The following is a 17,343-nucleotide window of genomic DNA, read 5'->3' on the forward strand; positions in this document are numbered from 1 at the left end:
AATGGTAGTAAGTTCCCTGTGGCATCTTAAGGAAACCAATTAATTAGTATAAGTTCAAAATCCTATAAAATAAAAGCCTAATATGCTAAGTGTCCGGTCATCTGTTCAACTAATCAAAGCATAATATGCTAATGATATGCTAAGGCCACTCAACCGCTCACTATGACATGCACTAACCACCAGGGGGCAGACAGTCGACCAGTTGCTATGACGTGCACTGACCACCATGGGGTAGATGCTCCAACCAGTAGGTTAGCTTGCTGCTTGGATTTGGCTGATCGAGACTGGGCGAGATGGGCTGGACACACCCTGGAGTCCTCCTGTGGTCCCTCCGCGGCTGGCCAACCTCCTGTGTCTCTCCCCAGCCCAGATGGTTCAAAGGTGGGGTCTCTTGAAATCCGGGACCCATCGGGGGATGTTGGAGAGTCGGTTTCTGCCCAATCCTGCAGGCCAGGCCGAGAGACCTCACTGGTGCACGAATTTGTGCACTGGGCCTCTAGTATAATAATAAATTGCTACAAACTTATTGAATATAGAGTGTAAGATACTATGTTGTATGGTATGCTAGAAACTTCAGGTATGCTATGAATTAAAGGTACTGTCTTACAGTTTTCTCTTGAAGTATAACATTTCCTTTTTCTTTTTGTGAAAGTAGTTTTCCATAAGAACTATCAAGAACAAACCATATGATGTTTAGTTAGTTTATTTATTTAAATATATTTTTATTGATTTCAGAGAGGAAGGGAGAGGGAGAGAGAGATAGAAACATCAGTGATGGAGAGAACCATCGATCAGCCGCCCTCTGCATGTCCCCTATCGGGGACCCAGCCCGTAACCTGGTCATGTGCCCTTGACCGGAATTGAACCTGGGACCCTTTAATCTGCAGGCTGATGCTCTATCCACTGAGCCAAACTGGCTAGGGCAAATTATTTATTTTTTAAATATATTTTTTATTGGTTTCAGAGAGGGAAAGAGAAAGATAGAAACATCAGTGATGAGAGAAAAATCATGATTGGCTGCCTCCTGTATGCCCCACACTGGGGATTGAGCCTGCAACCCAGGAATTGAACCATGACCTCCTGGTTCATAAGTCGATGCTTAACCACTGAGCCATGCCGGCCAGGCTATATAATGTTCAGTTTAAACTTGAGCTTAAAATATTCCTTTTAGAAGATATAACTTTGTAATTATAAAACTGCTATGTTCCATTTGAACATAGAACATATTAAATAGAACATTCTACTTGAAAGTAGGAAAGACATATTCTAGTTTAATAATTTATTTTATTTGATAAATACTTTTTAGTTTACAGAATATCCAGATACTTTTTCTGGTTTGGTTATGGATTGTAAGTATCTAGATGGACATATTTAATTTTCTTGTAAAGCTTTTGTCACAGAATTATGTATAGACATTTAAGGAAAGTATAATAAATTCATGCAGATAATTTTCTTTCATTTTGTGGAAAATCAGAATGAGTTCCTCTATGAGGTGTATCTCAATTATCTTTTCATCCCTCAGACTAGTAATTTTTTGCCTTCATGTATCTTTCTTCATATTCCAAAACTTTTCTTCTTTATAACTTATGCCATTGTCATGTTCAGTTTTTGTTTTTTACTATCATTATAGAATAACAGTACTACTTTATAGATTTAAAATTTGCTTTTTCTTAGCATTTGTCTTGCTATTTCTAACAGTAAACACATACCAACCTACTAGAAAACAATGCTTATATAAAGTTGGTATTTTTATTTATAGTATTTTTAATTGAAAGACTTACATTTAAAAATATATTTTATTTTCACTTTTGTTATTTCTTTGTCAATACAAAATCCGGCCAAAAGATTTTCCTAATTTTTTTCTTGATTTTCTTTTAATTTTTATGCAGAGTTTCTCCAATATTTTTTTCTGATTTTATAGCTATTTTCTTAAAAGACTTGATATGACTAAAATGATGTGTAATTATGTATAAAATTACAGTAATTATTTTTAAAAATGCCACTTATAAGCAAAAATGGAGTGCATAGTTGAGTTAATCTCCCTATACCCATAACTTAGATTAAAGATTTTAAGATTTTGTCACACTTACTTTACCCTATTTTCCTTTTGTTCTGAAATATTTTAAAGGAAATCCAGCCATCATGTTGGTTTACTCCTCTGTACATGTTTGCTATTAGCATACTAACAACAAAATTCCTCAGAATTATCTAATAATTAGTCCATATTGACTCCATTTAATAGTTTCAAATATGTTGGGGATTTTTATTTTTTGGATCTATATCCAAACAAAGTTCACACTTCGTGTTTCATTGTTAATTAAGAGTGATCCCCCATTATGCTCTCATTATGCCACTGAGTTGTTTTAGAGAGAGTTATTTTATAGAAATTTCTCTGACTAGTTACTTATGATGTCATTTAAACTTTTTCTTAAAAAGTGCAAATTAGCTCTATAGACTTTATTAGATACAGATTGTCAACTTCTTAGGCAATTCTGTGTATTTCTGTATCACACCAGAAATAACATGTTAGAATGTCTCATTTTTAGTGATGCTAAGAGTCAGATGCTTCAGGTAGTGGCTCCAATGTAAAGATTGTCAGCAATGTTTTTATATCATGGTTTCTTCCATTGTAATGTTGCTTTTGAATCAATTATTTCATGAAGAATTACAAATTTATGATTTTCTAATTCTATTGGTTCTCATTTATTAGCTGGAAAGCATTTTTAAAGAAAAACTTGCCCGTAAGAACTGGAGCTATTAGGCTACTTTGGCATAGAGTTATTTTTATGAAAGGTAGGGTAAGTGCTTAGTTCTTTCCCATTGACCGTCTCAGAGGAAGTAGTGTGTGCCCACGTTACCACCAGGAGTTACTGAGGAATTTGTTGTTGGTGTTTGGCTTTCTTTTTCTTTTTGGTATCATATGAACCTATTAAGAAAAAACACACATCCCTCTATTGAAGGATAATATCCTATATAATACAATGCCGATTGTCCCCTTGGGAGTTTGACTGCTCGCTATGACTGGTCCGTGCACTGACCACCAGGGGGTGGCGCAGAATGAAGGAAGGCCCTGATTGGCCCTGATCACCGGCCAGGCCTAGGGACCCTACCTGTGCACGGAGTTTCGTGCACTGGGCCTCGAGTATATACAGAAAAGTACTCACATTACTCATGGATATTTATGTTCTTAGCATATTTCAATCAGTTTGCAGACATTATCCTTTTTAGTGCTCACATCACCTGATATTAAGCTAGTGAGGAGCCCTTCAAGTTGGTCCTGTGAGTCCTTTTGACACAACCTCATGAGTCTTGGTAGTTGACTTTCTTTCTGGAACAACTAGATGTTCCAGGTTCATCTTGTTACTGTCCTTTACAAGAATGGAGTCATTTCTCCAAACTATTTCTTTTAATGGGGAATGGGCTTTAGAGACCACAGTCTGGGCCCAGGAACTGCCTATTCCCCCTGAGTTGTCATAGATTTTTATTTTTTAAGGAAAGGGTTTGTTGTCCTGTGTATAGACCTCATTTCTATATATGAAGAGTACAATTTACATTTATGAATAACAGGGAAAATTATACCCCTAAATAATGTCTTTTCATAAAAAATACATAAAATTTCTAAAAAGTCTCTTCTGTATCACTACCACAAACCCTCCCCTCATGCCTTTTAAAAAATGCTCTTTTCATATAGGAAATATAAGATAAATGCTTCTTTTTAAGTTAAAAGTAAATTCTTAATATATATTTTTTAAGTTAAATTCTTTATTGTTTGAAGTATTACATATGTCTCCCTTCCCCACCCATTGACCTCTCCCCAGCTGTCTCCCTCCCTCCCCAGAATATGCCCTCTCCTCTACTATCTGTGTCTATTGATTATGCGCATATGCATGCATACAAGTCGTTTGATTGACCTCTTACTCCACCCTCCACCCCTGTCTTCCCTCTGAGGTTGGACGGTATGTTCGATGCTTCTTTGTCTCTGGATCTATTTTTGTTCATCAGTTTATGTTGGTCATTATATTCCACAAATAAGTGAGATCGTGTGATATTTATCTTTCTCCAACTGGTTTATTACACTTAGCATAATACTCTCCAGTTCCATCCATGCTGTTGCAAAATAGGTTCCTTCTCTTTTTACAGCAGCATAATTTTCCATTGTGTAGATGTCCCACAGTTTTCTAATCCACTCATCTGCTGATGGGCACTTAGGCTGTTCCCAAATCTTAGCTATGGTAAATTGTGCTGCTATGAACATAGGGGTGCATATATCCTTTCTGATTGGTGTTTCTGAGTTTTTGGGATATAATCCTAGAAGTGGGATTACTGGGTCAAATGGGAGTTCCATTTTTAACTTTTTGAGGAAACTCCATACTATTTTCCACAGTGGCTGCACCAGTCTGCATTCCCACCAGCAGTGCACGAGTGTTCCTTTTTCTCTGCATCCTCACCAGCACTTGTCATTTGTTGATTTGTTGATGATAGCCATTCTGACAGGTGTGAGATGGTACCTCATTGTCATTTTGATTTGCAGCTCTTGGACGATTAGTGACTTTGAGCATGTTTTCATATGTCTCTTGGCCTTCTGTATGCCCTCTTTCAAAAAGTGTCTATTTAGGTCTTTTGCCCATTTTTTGATTCAATTGTTTATTTTCCTTTTGTTAAGTTGTATGAGTTCCTATAAAATTTGGATATTAAACCCTTATCGGATAAAACATGCAGTGGGCTCTCTTGTTGTTTTGTTGATGTTTTCTTTTGCTGGGCAGAAGCTTTTTATTTTGATGTAGTCCCATTTGTTTTTTTTCTCCTTAGTTCCCATTGTCCTAGGAGCTGTAGTGGTAAAGCTATTGCTACGACATATGTCTTATATTTGCTGCCTATGAATTCTTCTAAGATTTTTATGGTTTCCTGTCATAACGTTTAAGTCGTTTATCTATTTTGAGTTTATTTTTGTGTATGGTGTAAGTTGGTGGTCTAGTTTCATTTTTTTTGCATGTATCTGCCCAATTTTCCCAACACCAGATAAATGCTTATTTCATTTTTTCCTTTTAATTGCCAATTTTTCAAATAAGGAGTTAGTGCTGTAGATACTTTGAGGGGTGTCCAGTGAGACTGGGTTTGGCTTTTGTACTCTCCCTCCCTCTCTTCCTGCCTTTCTCTTCCTTTCTCTCCTCCTTCCATTTCTTCTTATTTGTCTTTTCCTGTGTGCCCTCTCTTTCTCTTTTAGTATTTTTATAAATTAATGTGTTTTTAAAAGTATATAGTCAATGTGTTTTAATAAATGGTATTTATTTATTGTCTAATGCTTATATTGTCCCATCTTTGACTAGTAGGTGTCCCTTCGTGTTGGCTTTTGTGTACTGTTGATGCCTCATTAGTCTTTGTTAGCTACCTAACTTTTGGTACAAAAATTATATAAAACTACTTCCAAATGTCTATTCTTCTTTCTCCCTCCCAACTTCTATGTATATAAGAGATGTTTTTAAAAAGTGTCTTTTCTTTTTACCCTATATAAACATATTAACTTAAGTATCCTTTTTCTTTGAACAATAGGGTATCGCCCACCACCCTTTTCAGAAAAGTTCTTTCTAGTGGTCATTGAAAAGGACAGCAATAATTACTCTATTCTCCATATGTGGCACCTTCATCTTAAATCTGTACAGCCATGTTTAGGTAAGTAGTTATATTATAATTTTTATGTAGAGATATGAAATTTTATTTTATTGAATATGCTTTAGATTACTTAGTTCTTTAAAGTGAAAATCGAACTGTAAATTGAGTTGGTGAATCGAAGTATACAGTATATGTGCCAGACTTTTCATTACATCATAAATCATTAATGAAACCAGTGATCTAAAAACATTATGGATACATTAGACATTAATAAACCCCCCAAAGCTTGACTGACTTATTTTTCCCATCAATACTTAATGTTTATTAAGACTATGTCTCTTTAAGCCAATTTTCTATAGAATTAATGTTGTACTTTTCTGTTAATTAATACATAATGCCTTCTGATACAGTGTACATTAGCTTAGTATCACTAAGAGAAGTAGATTTGCTATTTAGAAAAATATGGTGGAGCATCTGAACCGTAGCTCATAAGTAGCACTGTTTTGGTAGCACATTAGGAAATGCACTATTGGTAAAAAATTATTTCAGCCATGCTTTTGCTATGTAAATTTATAGTAATTTTTTAAAGCAAAATAGAAAATCTATAGTATGAAGCAAAGGAATTGAGCAAAGATCTTCCTTTCTAAAACAAGCTTACTTTCTGAGAGAGAATTCTTAAAGTGAAAAACTATAAGATAGCCATATCAAACTGAATCTCCTTTAAACTACTTAACTCAAAATATTTATTAAAATATTTTATTCTTTCTTATAATTATATAATTAACTGATATTAAACACATTAAATATTTATTACAGTGAACTAGTTGTAAATATACATATAAGTGTGTGTGTATATATATATGTGTCTATATATATGTATATATATATACACACACATACATATATATTTTTTTCTTTCTCTTTGTAATCTAGATTATCACATAATTGTGTTAGTAGCACTTCTAACTGGGCCATGAACTGGCATTAGAAAAGCCAAATGATTTGATAGAACCTTTTACCTGTGGCTAGTAAAGTCTAATCTTCTTGAGCCAGCAGGAATCCAAAACTTATTTCAAAGCCTTTGGAGTTTTAATACTTGGCATTACATGTTGTTAAGAGTAGAGGAATCTAAGACCATCTCATCAGGAAGAGAATTTTTAACTCACTAGAGAATATAGTATTTTATGGAGTTGGGCACAGAGCCAGGAGTGGTTCTAAAGAGATTAATAGAGGTGGTAACAGATCCCTGTGGTAGGACAGGAATCACGTGACACCTTCCATTCTCATTGCTTATGAGCGAAGTGTCCCACTGCTGTTCTCCAAAGGCCAGGTCTCGTGTAGAGTTGCTTGTTTACCCTGTTTGTGACAATAGCATGTGAATACAAACAGTAAGATTGCAGTGGAGTCTAATAAATAATATGTTCTTTTCCACTCGGACAGAAAGCACTTGTTTTTCAGTTCTAATATTCACAGCTGCTTTAACGTAGTGTATATTGCCATTCACAGCTACTGCTTGAGTTTATCTGTGTGTTGAAAATCCTGGCAGAGTTTGAAATGATAGGCTTAAATTTAGATGTGGAAGGAACATGCTGAATAACTTCTAGGTGTCAGGTACTGAGATAGGTGCATTATATATGAGATAGGTACTCTCCCACTTTACCAATGGATTAATATTAAATAACTTGACCAAGTCCCACATGTCACAAAAATTGTTTTCAAAATCAGGTTTCTGGCTCTAAAGCCTTTGAATCTTATTTTCTTTCTTAGCATGATATACATGAAAACTGCCCATTTTGTAGGAAGGGAAGAGGGCAGTTTCCCTGTTTTGCAGATGAGAAAATAGCCAGAGGCAGTGGAGTGTGTTACCTGAGGAAACACATCTAGTTAGTGATGGAGCTGCTGGATAACTCGATAAGTTTGTAGTCTTACTCCATTTTACAAAAATTGTTTTTATATTTCTTCTTGAGTGGTCTGCCATTATAAAATAGAGTGACATATTTGACTTCCACCAACAGGGATTGATTATCTCTTGGTGTTCTGGTGCTTCTTTAGATGTACAAAGCAATAAGACATCATCCTTGCCCTTAATGAATTCATAGTTGAATGGGGGGAGATAGACACATAACCAAATAAACATAATGCTAAATATCCCTCACATGTAGCAGAGCACAGGTAACTGAATCTGCTTAGAGATTTACACTTCACTCCAATGTGAAAGATTGAAACTCTTTGGAAGAAGATCAAGGTCAGTGTGCCTTACAAAGCCAGTCAACTTGTACTATCTTACATTTAATCGGAACTTTTATTTTTTGTATTTGTTCTTGAAATCATTCTTTTGTTTCAGCATGTAATATTTAAGAGGCTCATATTTTAGTATCTTCTTTGCCACAGCTAATTATATGACCTTAGGAAAATCATTAAGTTCTCCAGGTTTAAATTTCTTTATCTATTAAGTGAGGTGGTACCTTATTATTTCTCAAATTTTGATTCATGGCTCATCTGTTTCAGCAACACCTGGGCTTATTAATGCAGATTTCTGGGATCTACCCCAAAATAACCGTGTCAGTGTCTCTATGGTTAGGCCCAGGGAACTTGATGTTAACAAGTTCTCCAAGGTTTTTGTATGTCTTAAAGGTTGAGAACATTGGACTAGGTAGCTTTTACATGTTGTGATTCTTCCCTGACAGTCTCCCTGTGATGGATATGCTAAGAAAGAGTAAAAGGGCAAAAAAAGGTGTGTGTGTTTTTTTTTAATTATCAAGGTAACTGAGCAAAGTCTGAAAAATAATCTTGTTTTCAAAGTACTTTTTAAAATATATATATATATATATATATATATATATATATATATATATATATTATTGATTTTTTACAGAGAGGAAGGGAGAGGAATAGAGAGTTAGAAACATCGATGAGAGAGAAACACTGATCAGCTGCCTCCTGCACACACCCTACTGGGGTTGTGCCTGCAACCAAGTACATACCCTTGACCGGAATCAAACCTGGGACCTTTAAGTCTGCAGGCCGACACTCTTTCCACTGAGCCAAACCGGTTAGGGCTCAAAGTACTTTTAAGGAACCATGTTTCTTAAATAAAATTTATTCTACTTACATGTGTATAGTGATGATAGTAATATAGTTAATAATTTTTTAATTTATTTAAAGCTAAAGCTTCAGAAGGTGTTTCATCAGAGAGTCTACTTTCAGTCCCTGGACAGAAGAATGTAGACTCTTCTCCAGAAGCCTCACCCAGTATAAGCCCCATGCCACATTCTTCATCAATTGCCAATCTTCAAACTGCCAGTAAACTTATTCTGAGTTCTAGACTGGTATACAGCCAACCTCTTGATCTCCCAGAAGGAGTTGAAGTGATAAGAGCAACCCCTTCAGCAGGTAAGGTAACTTTAAGACCAAATAGTTATAGCTCAGAGTGATCTTCCATTGCTAAAATGCCTGAACTCCTCTGAAATTGACATTGAAATAAAGATTTATTTTCTAGTAATGGTACATCTGTTTGGAAACATTCTTTATAAGTAATAATCTGTGATAAATGTAATCAGCTTGACAGAAAATGGTATAAATATTTTAAAGTGAGGCTTCTTGCCTGCCCTATGATTTCCTGTAAATAGGAATATTATTACAGCAAAATTGTAAAGAACAAATATATTCGTTTGCGCATCCTTAAAGCTTACTTTTTAAAATTAAGATTTTTCATCCACATCATGCTAATCATGTCTCACGTTTATTAAGTATATTGAGCTAGAGTTGGCAGATACTGGTGGTGAAAAAAATGTAGGCTATACAATTATAGTTTGGCTAGTCTAGAATGATACTGACTTTAACATGGTGGATAAGATAGCTTGGAGGGCGGGATTGGAAGACAAATTTAAAATGATCTGCCACATGTGGAATTGTAATGGAAGAGTTCCTCGAATAGTATTTTTGGGGAACTGAAATTAGAGGCTCAGATGTTTAAGTAGTTTTTCCACTTTTACAAAGGTATCAGTGGACTGGAACTTGAATATAGGTCTTTTGACCCAATCTTAATTGCTATTACACTTATCTATACTATTATGTCTACACTATTGTACTGCTACTAGAGGCCTGGTGCATGGATTCATGTATGGGTGGGGTCCCTCAGCCTGGCCTGCACCCTCTCACAATCTGAGACTCCTTGGGGGGATGTTAGACTGCTGGTTGCGGCCTGATCCCTGCAGGCTGGCCAAAACCGGCAGTCCGACATCCCCCATGAGGGATGTAGCAGTGCCGAAGTGGCAGGCGGCCCGGGAGGAGCCCCAGCCTGTGCTGTGCACAGCTCCGCTGCTGCTCATCCTGGCCATGCTGTGCCTGCTGCTCCCACCACTTGGTAGCCCTGCTGCAGCGGCGGGAGAGGCTGGCTTCTGGCTGAGCGGCGCTCCAGTAGTGGGAGTGCACTGACCACCAGGGGGCAGCTCCTGCGTTGAGAACCTGCTCCCTGCTGGTCAGTGTGCGTCATAGCAACCTGCCGACAAGTCATTCCAGTCATTCCAGATCTCTTAGGCCAGGAGTGAGCAAACTTTTTGACTCGAGGGCCACAATGGGTTCTTAAACTGGACCGGAGGGCCGGAACAAAAGCATGGATGGAGTGTTTGTGTGAACTAATATAAATTCAAAGTAAACATCATTACATAAAAGGGTACGGTCTTTTTTTTAGTTTTATTCATTTCAAACGGGCTGGATCCGGCCCGTGGGCCGTAGTTTGCCCACGGCTGGCTTAGGCATATATATATATATATATATATATATATATATATATATATATATATATATATATATAAATACAGTATAAAATATAAGAAATGGTACACCTGTATAGGGCACTTATCCTGAATGAAGCTTGCAGTCCTGGAAGTGAGTGGGTGGTGAATGAATGTGAAGGTCTAAGACATCACTGTACCCGACATATATACATGTATATATGTATATGTATATATATGTGTGTGTATATGTATATATGTATATATGTATGTATATATACTAGAGGCCTGGTGTACGAAATTTGTGCACAGGGGAGGGCGGTCCCTCAGCCCGACCTGCACCCTCTCCAACCTGGGAGCCCTTGGGGGATGTCCAACTGTTGGACATCCCTCTCGCAATCTGGGACCTCTGGCTCCTAACCACTCACCTGCCTGCCTGCCCTAACCACTCTGCCTGCTTGCCTGATCCCCCTAACTGCCTTCCCCTGCTGGCCTGATTTCCCTAACTGCCCTCCCCTGCTGGCCTGATCCCCTAACTGCCCTCCCCTACCGGCCTGGTCACCCCTAACTGCCCTTCCTTGCCAGCCTGGTTGCCCCTATTAACTCTTTTTAAAAATCTTATTTTCTCACACTCAATTGTATTTGACTTCCTTATCGGCTTCTCCCTCTCACACTATTTTTCTTTATCTTTTATGTAACACTTTTTTCTATGGACTCATCATTTATAAACTTTTCCTTCCTCCTATTTCCTACTTCAGTTCCATCGTCTTTCTTCCCATCTTTCTCCTACATTCCCCCCCACCCCCCACATTCCTTCTTTCCTTTATCTTTACCCCTATCCTCCCTCCCCTTTTCCTTCCCACCTTAATTTTTTTCTTCACTTCCTCCCTTGGATCTGCTTTGCTCCCTCTCCCATTTCTTCCTTCTTCCCATTCTCCTTTTAAGCTCTACTGGCTCCCCTTTAAAATTTTCTTTCCTCCCTCTTTCTCTCTCATCCTACCTTTCCCATACATTCTTCTCTACTTACTTCCACTGTTTTCATATCTACCTACCTGCCTAATTCACTATCATTTATCTTTTTTCTTTTCTGACTCCTACTTTTAAAATCTGTCCCCAGTACACAGCTAAACTTTTCATTATTGCCTTTACGGTTCACTCATACATCCTCTTTCCTTCTTTAACCCTTTGAGTGCCAACCAATATCCTAGGAACTATGCTAAAATTGCCAAGGCATTTTTGCTGATTTTACAGCAGTTTAGGTAAAAAATTATGAATCGCAAGTAAATGAAGTTACATATTCAAAAACTTAAGGAAACCTTTACTACATTTGTTTTCATCTTTGACATATATTGTTTGCTGATTGTATTATAAAATACTAGTAGAAAAAAAAATTTGAACAAAACATATAACATTAAAATAAAATTAATGTTGACTTTGAATACATGAATGAAGATATTGCGAAAGACAGGAGGAGTGAAATAGCGCTCCCGGCACTTTTGGTGAAAGACGGGAGGAGCGCGATTGCGCTCCCCGGCACTCTAGGGGTTAACTCTGTTCTCTACTGACTCCTTTATAAAGTTCTTCCCTCCTTCCTTCCCTTCTTAAAGCTTCTGTTGGTGGTGGGGGGGGGGGGCGTTAACCCCCAGTTCAGGGCTCAGCCCCGGCCAGGTGTTCGCTGTCCAGCCTTCCCTGGCCTCCCCGCTGCTGTCCTGCTCCCATTCTCTGCCTGGGACACCTGGCCCAGCGAGGGTGGCCGAGGCCCGCACAGCCTAGGTGCTGCTGCCTCAAAGCAGGAGCGCCTCTGACCAGCGGCCTCAGACCATCCACCACTCTCTCCCAGACCCGTGGGCACCTCCCTGCCAATGGCCTGTGTTGGGGGCCACTGCCCAACTCCCATGTCTGGGCAGGGCGCCCCTCTCTGGGCACACCTTCTCCGCCTGCCTGCCCCCCCCCCCAATGGTCACCACCCCCTCCCACATGCAGCTCCACGTTTCCTTCCCTTTTCCACCTCAGTCGCCACCCCTTCCCGCGTGCAGCCCCATGTTTCCTTCCCTTTTCCATTCCTGCATCATATTCTTGTTCCCTTTCTGTATTTCTGTTTCTCCTCTCAGCCTGTCTGCATGCAGGCCTGCCTTCCTCTCCCTCTCCTTTCTTATCCCTTCATATCGTATCCTATCTTACCCCAAGCCTTGCAGCTGCCTGAGCAGAGGGCGGGACGCAGTCTGCTGATCCAGTCATGACGTGATGCTGTAACAGACAATTTGCATATTCCTCTATTATATATATAGATTACATTTCAACTATAGGATGATAGCTGGGCAGTGTTAGACTTTCGCAGCCAGAAATAAATATGAGGGTCTGGTTTAGTGTTAAGAGAGCATGAATTAAATCTGGTAAAAAGAGTGAGATTTAGCGGTCTGTTTAGCTATCTGAAAACATTTTGATGGTAGGAACAGGTCTAGGGTCTAGATTATTTCTGTGCCGATTAGGGACATTAAAAGGGCAAATTGTAAAAATTACTTAAGCACCTATGAAGAAAGTGATAAAAGATAAGAGAACAAAAGTCCAGTGAGGCAGGTTGTGGCAAAAGAATATAAAATTCAGCAGATAATAGATTTATTTATTAAAGATTGAACTGAATTTTTAATAAAATATTTGCCTTATTTAAGCTTAATGACCTAAAAATAAATTAAGTGATTATTATTGCATATTTTGATTTTACCAATGAGCTGTTCAATACTTTGATACCTTTGGCCAATGGACAGTTAATGTCACACACTAGTTTGGGGGTGGGGAACTCAAGAGTTATTTTGAAGAACTCATAGAGACTTTGGATTGATCACATTCCAGAATTTGATTATGAGCATATTATTTTGTGGTTCTATTATTATGACTGTATACTTTTTCTTTTTTAAGGCCATCTGAGTTCTTCATCAATTTATCCAGTGTGCCTTGCACCTTATTTAGTGGTTACTGCTTGTTCTGACAACCAAGTACGCTTCTGGAAATGTAGTATGGAAACCAACGTACAATGTGAAAGTGACGAGAAGGAAACCTACCACTGGAGGAGATGGCCCTTGATGAATGATGAAGGAGAAGATAATAGCAGTACAGTGAGCATTGTGGGAAGACCAGTTGCTGTTAGTTGTTCATACACAGGTCGCCTTGCAGTGGCTTACAAACAACCTATCCAACACAATGGTTTTGTTTCCAAAGAATTTTCCATGCATGTTTGCATATTTGAATGTGAATCTACGGGAGGATCAGAATGGGCTTTAGAACAAACAATTCATCTTGATGACTTGGTCAGGGTTGGGAGTGTAATTGATTCAAGAATCAGTGTTGATAGTAATCTGTTTGTATACAGCAAATCAGATGCCCTTTTGAACAAGGATAGATATCTTATTCCGAATATCAAGCATTTAGTACATTTGGATTGGGTATCAAAAGAAGATGGCTCCCACATTCTCACTGTTGGGGTTGGTGCTAATATCTTCATGTATGGGCGGCTTTCAGGAATTGTGACTGAACAGACCAACTGTAAGGATGGAGTAGCTGTCATTACTTTACCACTAGGGGGTAGCATCAAGCAAGGAGTTAGGTCAAGATGGGTTCTTCTTAGATCTATAGACTTAGTGTCTTCCGTTGATGGTACACCTTCACTGCCTGTCTCTCTCTCTTGGGTAAGAGATGGAATATTGGTGGTAGGGATGGATTGTGAAATGCAGGTATATGCACAGTGGAAGCATGCTGTCAAGTTTGGAGACACTGAAGCTGATAGTCCTGATGCAGAAGAGACCGCAATACAAGATCATTCTGCCTTTAAATCTAACATGTTGTCAAGAAAAAGTATTGCTGAAGGAGCTGCTGTTACTGATGATGTTTTTTGTTCACCAGCTGCAGTGCAAGATGGTGGCCTATTTGAAGCTGCACATGTACTCTCCCCTACTCTCCCACAATATCATCCAACTCAACTGTTAGAATTGATGGATTTAGGGAAAGTTCGGAGGGCTAAAGCTATTCTCTCTCATTTAGTAAAATGTATTGCAGGTGAAGTTGCAATAGTTAGAGATGCTGATGCTGGAGAAGGAAATAAGCGACATTTTTCTCGAACCATTAGTGTAAGTGGCAGTACAGCAAAGGATGCAGTCACCATAGGAAAAGATGGTACTCGAGATTATACTGAGATAGATTCTATTCCTCCACTACCATTATATGCATTACTTGCTGCAGATCAAGATACAACCTACAGAATTTCAGAAGAAAGTACAAAAATACCACAGAGCTATGAAGATCATACCAAAAGTCAACCAGAGGATCAGTATTCACAGCTGTTCCAAATACAGGATCTAATAATAGATGATATTGATTTAGAGCCAGAAAAGAGAGAAAAAAAATCAAAAGTAATAAATCTTTCTCAATATGGACCAGCTTATTTTGGCCAAGAACATGCTAGGGTACTTTCAAGTCATCTTATGCACTCAAGTCTGCCAGGCCTTACCCGTTTGGAGCAGATGTTCCTTGTAGCTTTGGCTGATACAGTGGCTACCACTAGTACTGAGCTTGATGAAAACAGAGATAAGAGTTACTCAGGTAAATATTCTTACTAAAAATTTATAAAGCTATCATTAATAGAACTATTTGTGTTATCTAAGTAGTGACTCACATATTAAATTGCAGTCTTTCTTTTAACCTTGCAGGGAGAAGACCTCTTTAATAGACAATTACTGTTACATAACATGATTAGTTGTGAAAGAAAAGACAATTGAGATAGGCCATGACTTACGGTTATGACTTCATGGATTCATGATATCTATGTGCATTCCTATATGAGTTTGACACTGAAACCTTTGTGTGATTTTGGATATAGTCTTTTTCTTTTTCAGATTGATTTCTATGAATTGTTTATTTATTTACTTACTTTTAGTCATAATAATTTGTTAATTTTACTATTGAGCCATGAGGCTTATAGGCACTGGCTCAACTTGTTCATTTTACTATTTCTAGGTATAAATAATTTTTACAGTTACCTACTTTTCTCCACAAAGTCTTTTCATAAGGAGGTTTTTACACATTTTAATATAATGTGTGTCTTGCTTAATTAATTCTGTAACCAGAAGAGTTTTGGCTGCCTCCTGAAACTAGATTCCGTTCTCTTTTATGCAGATAGTTGAAGGTAATGGTTTTGATTGTAAATGATAGCATTAGCAAAGGACACCAAAAATGGTCAATCAGTTATTCAATAAAATTGTGGAGGAGTGAACAGTTACTATGTGCCAGGCATTTTATGTACTTGATCATATTTATTTAGCATAATAATCTCCTAATAGGTAGCTATTACTATATTTAATTTTATAGATGAAGACACCGATCCTTAGGGAAATTAAGTGACTTATCGAAGATTCCAAAGGTAGTAAGTGACAGAACTGGGGTTGGTATGTGGTTCGTTGCCTTCAAGTCTGTGCTCTTAACTATTTCACAAGATTTCTAAATTTGAGGAAAAAGGACTGTTCCTCAAAGCCACCAAATTATATATATTTGTAGAGGTTTATACCCTTATAATATATCCCAAAGTTTTCACCTATGTAGATTAAAATAACTAGAGACCTTTGACGGTTTTGCCTTGTGACCTATTTTCCGACCATGCTAATTTAGAAAATTCTAATAATTATGAGTTTGTGTACAATAGAGCAACATTTTTTCTAGAATAGCCTTAAGCCTTTATGTATAATTTAATATATATTAGAGTTTTTACTCTGAGACATTAAGAAAATAGGCCTATGCCACAATCCATGAAAAGTAGTTTAAACTTCATGATTCAAAACTATATCATTGGCTAGGCAATATAAAATGGCTCATCCTGGTCACAGTGAACTTTCTTAAGGTAGAGAAGGCAGGAATTAATGTCTCCATTTCACAGGTGGGAAACTGAAGCTCACAGATTAAATAAGTTGCACATCTCAGTAAATGGATTATCAGTAAATGAATTCTTCCATTTGTTCAGATGAGACAACTTAGAGGCATTCTTGACTCTGCTTTCTCTCACTGGCAAATGCTATCAGTTCCTCTGCTCAGCACACACCAGTGGCTGCCTACCTCACTTTAGAATAAAAGCCAGATCCTTACAGTGGTCTACAAGGCCCTCTGTGATCTGTGCTCACTTCCGTGCTCCTACATTGGCCTCCTTGCTGTCCCACAGACACACTAAGCACATTGCTGTCTCACTGTCTTTGCACACATTGTTTCCATTGAGTAAAATCCTCTTCTTTCAGATTTATGTGTGTTTTCATTCCCTTACCTCCTCAGATTTCTGCTGAAATGTCATCTTACTGGTATTCTTTCCTGGTCAGACTATATAAAATAGAACTCACTCTAGTGTTCCCATTTTCTCAGTCCTGCTTTATTTCTCTCCCTGGCAGTAATTTCTGCTAGACACATTATTTGTTTGTTATCTCTGTCTCCTAAAATATAAGCACCATGAGAATCAGCACTTTGCCTTATTCAGTGCCAAATCTCCAGTACCTAAACCATTCTTTGCATGTAGTAGATGCTTAGTTTGTTGAATAAATGAATGGATGAGTGAATATAGCTAATGGGAAGTAGAGCGGGAACTTGAACTTTGACAATTTGATTCAAACTCTGAGGACTTCCTAAGTGGCAGTCACTGTGCTGTTAATACTTTTGCATTGCATTTTTCTAATAGTCGTTATTGTTTTGATTAAACTTACTACACTTGCATACCTTTGTAAAACTTTTAACTAAAGAGTAAATTTCTGGAATTAAGGTTATGATTCAACCTTCACTTTGTAACACTATCCGGGGGAATCAACAAAAATTTTTTAAGATTTTAAAATTGATTTTTAGAGACAGAAAAAGAGAGAAACATTGATGTGAAAGTGAAGCAAGGATCGGCTGTCTCCTGCAAGCCCCACTATTAGGGATGGATCTTGCAACTGAGGCATGTGGACTGACTGGGAATTGAACCAGCAACCTTTCA

At 37.8% G+C, this 17,343-nt stretch overlaps 1 protein-coding gene across 4 annotated transcripts in view; it reads left to right on the forward strand.

The window, feature by feature from the left end:
- DMXL2 (Dmx like 2) overlaps positions 1–17,343 on the forward strand; it is a 170,423-nt gene that overhangs the window by 89,490 nt on the left and 63,590 nt on the right. For all 4 annotated transcript variants that reach the window (XM_059701311.1, XM_059701322.1, XM_059701333.1 and 1 more), the window contains 3 exons: positions 5,551–5,670; positions 8,776–9,003; positions 13,263–14,939. In XM_059701311.1, the coding sequence (XP_059557294.1) occupies positions 5,551–5,670; positions 8,776–9,003; positions 13,263–14,939 (2,025 nt within the window). The remainder of the gene's footprint in view (positions 1–5,550; positions 5,671–8,775; positions 9,004–13,262; positions 14,940–17,343) is intronic.

This window comes from Myotis daubentonii, chromosome 1 (genome assembly GCF_963259705.1).
Source record: "Myotis daubentonii chromosome 1, mMyoDau2.1, whole genome shotgun sequence".
NCBI lineage: Eukaryota > Metazoa > Chordata > Mammalia > Chiroptera > Vespertilionidae > Myotis > Myotis daubentonii.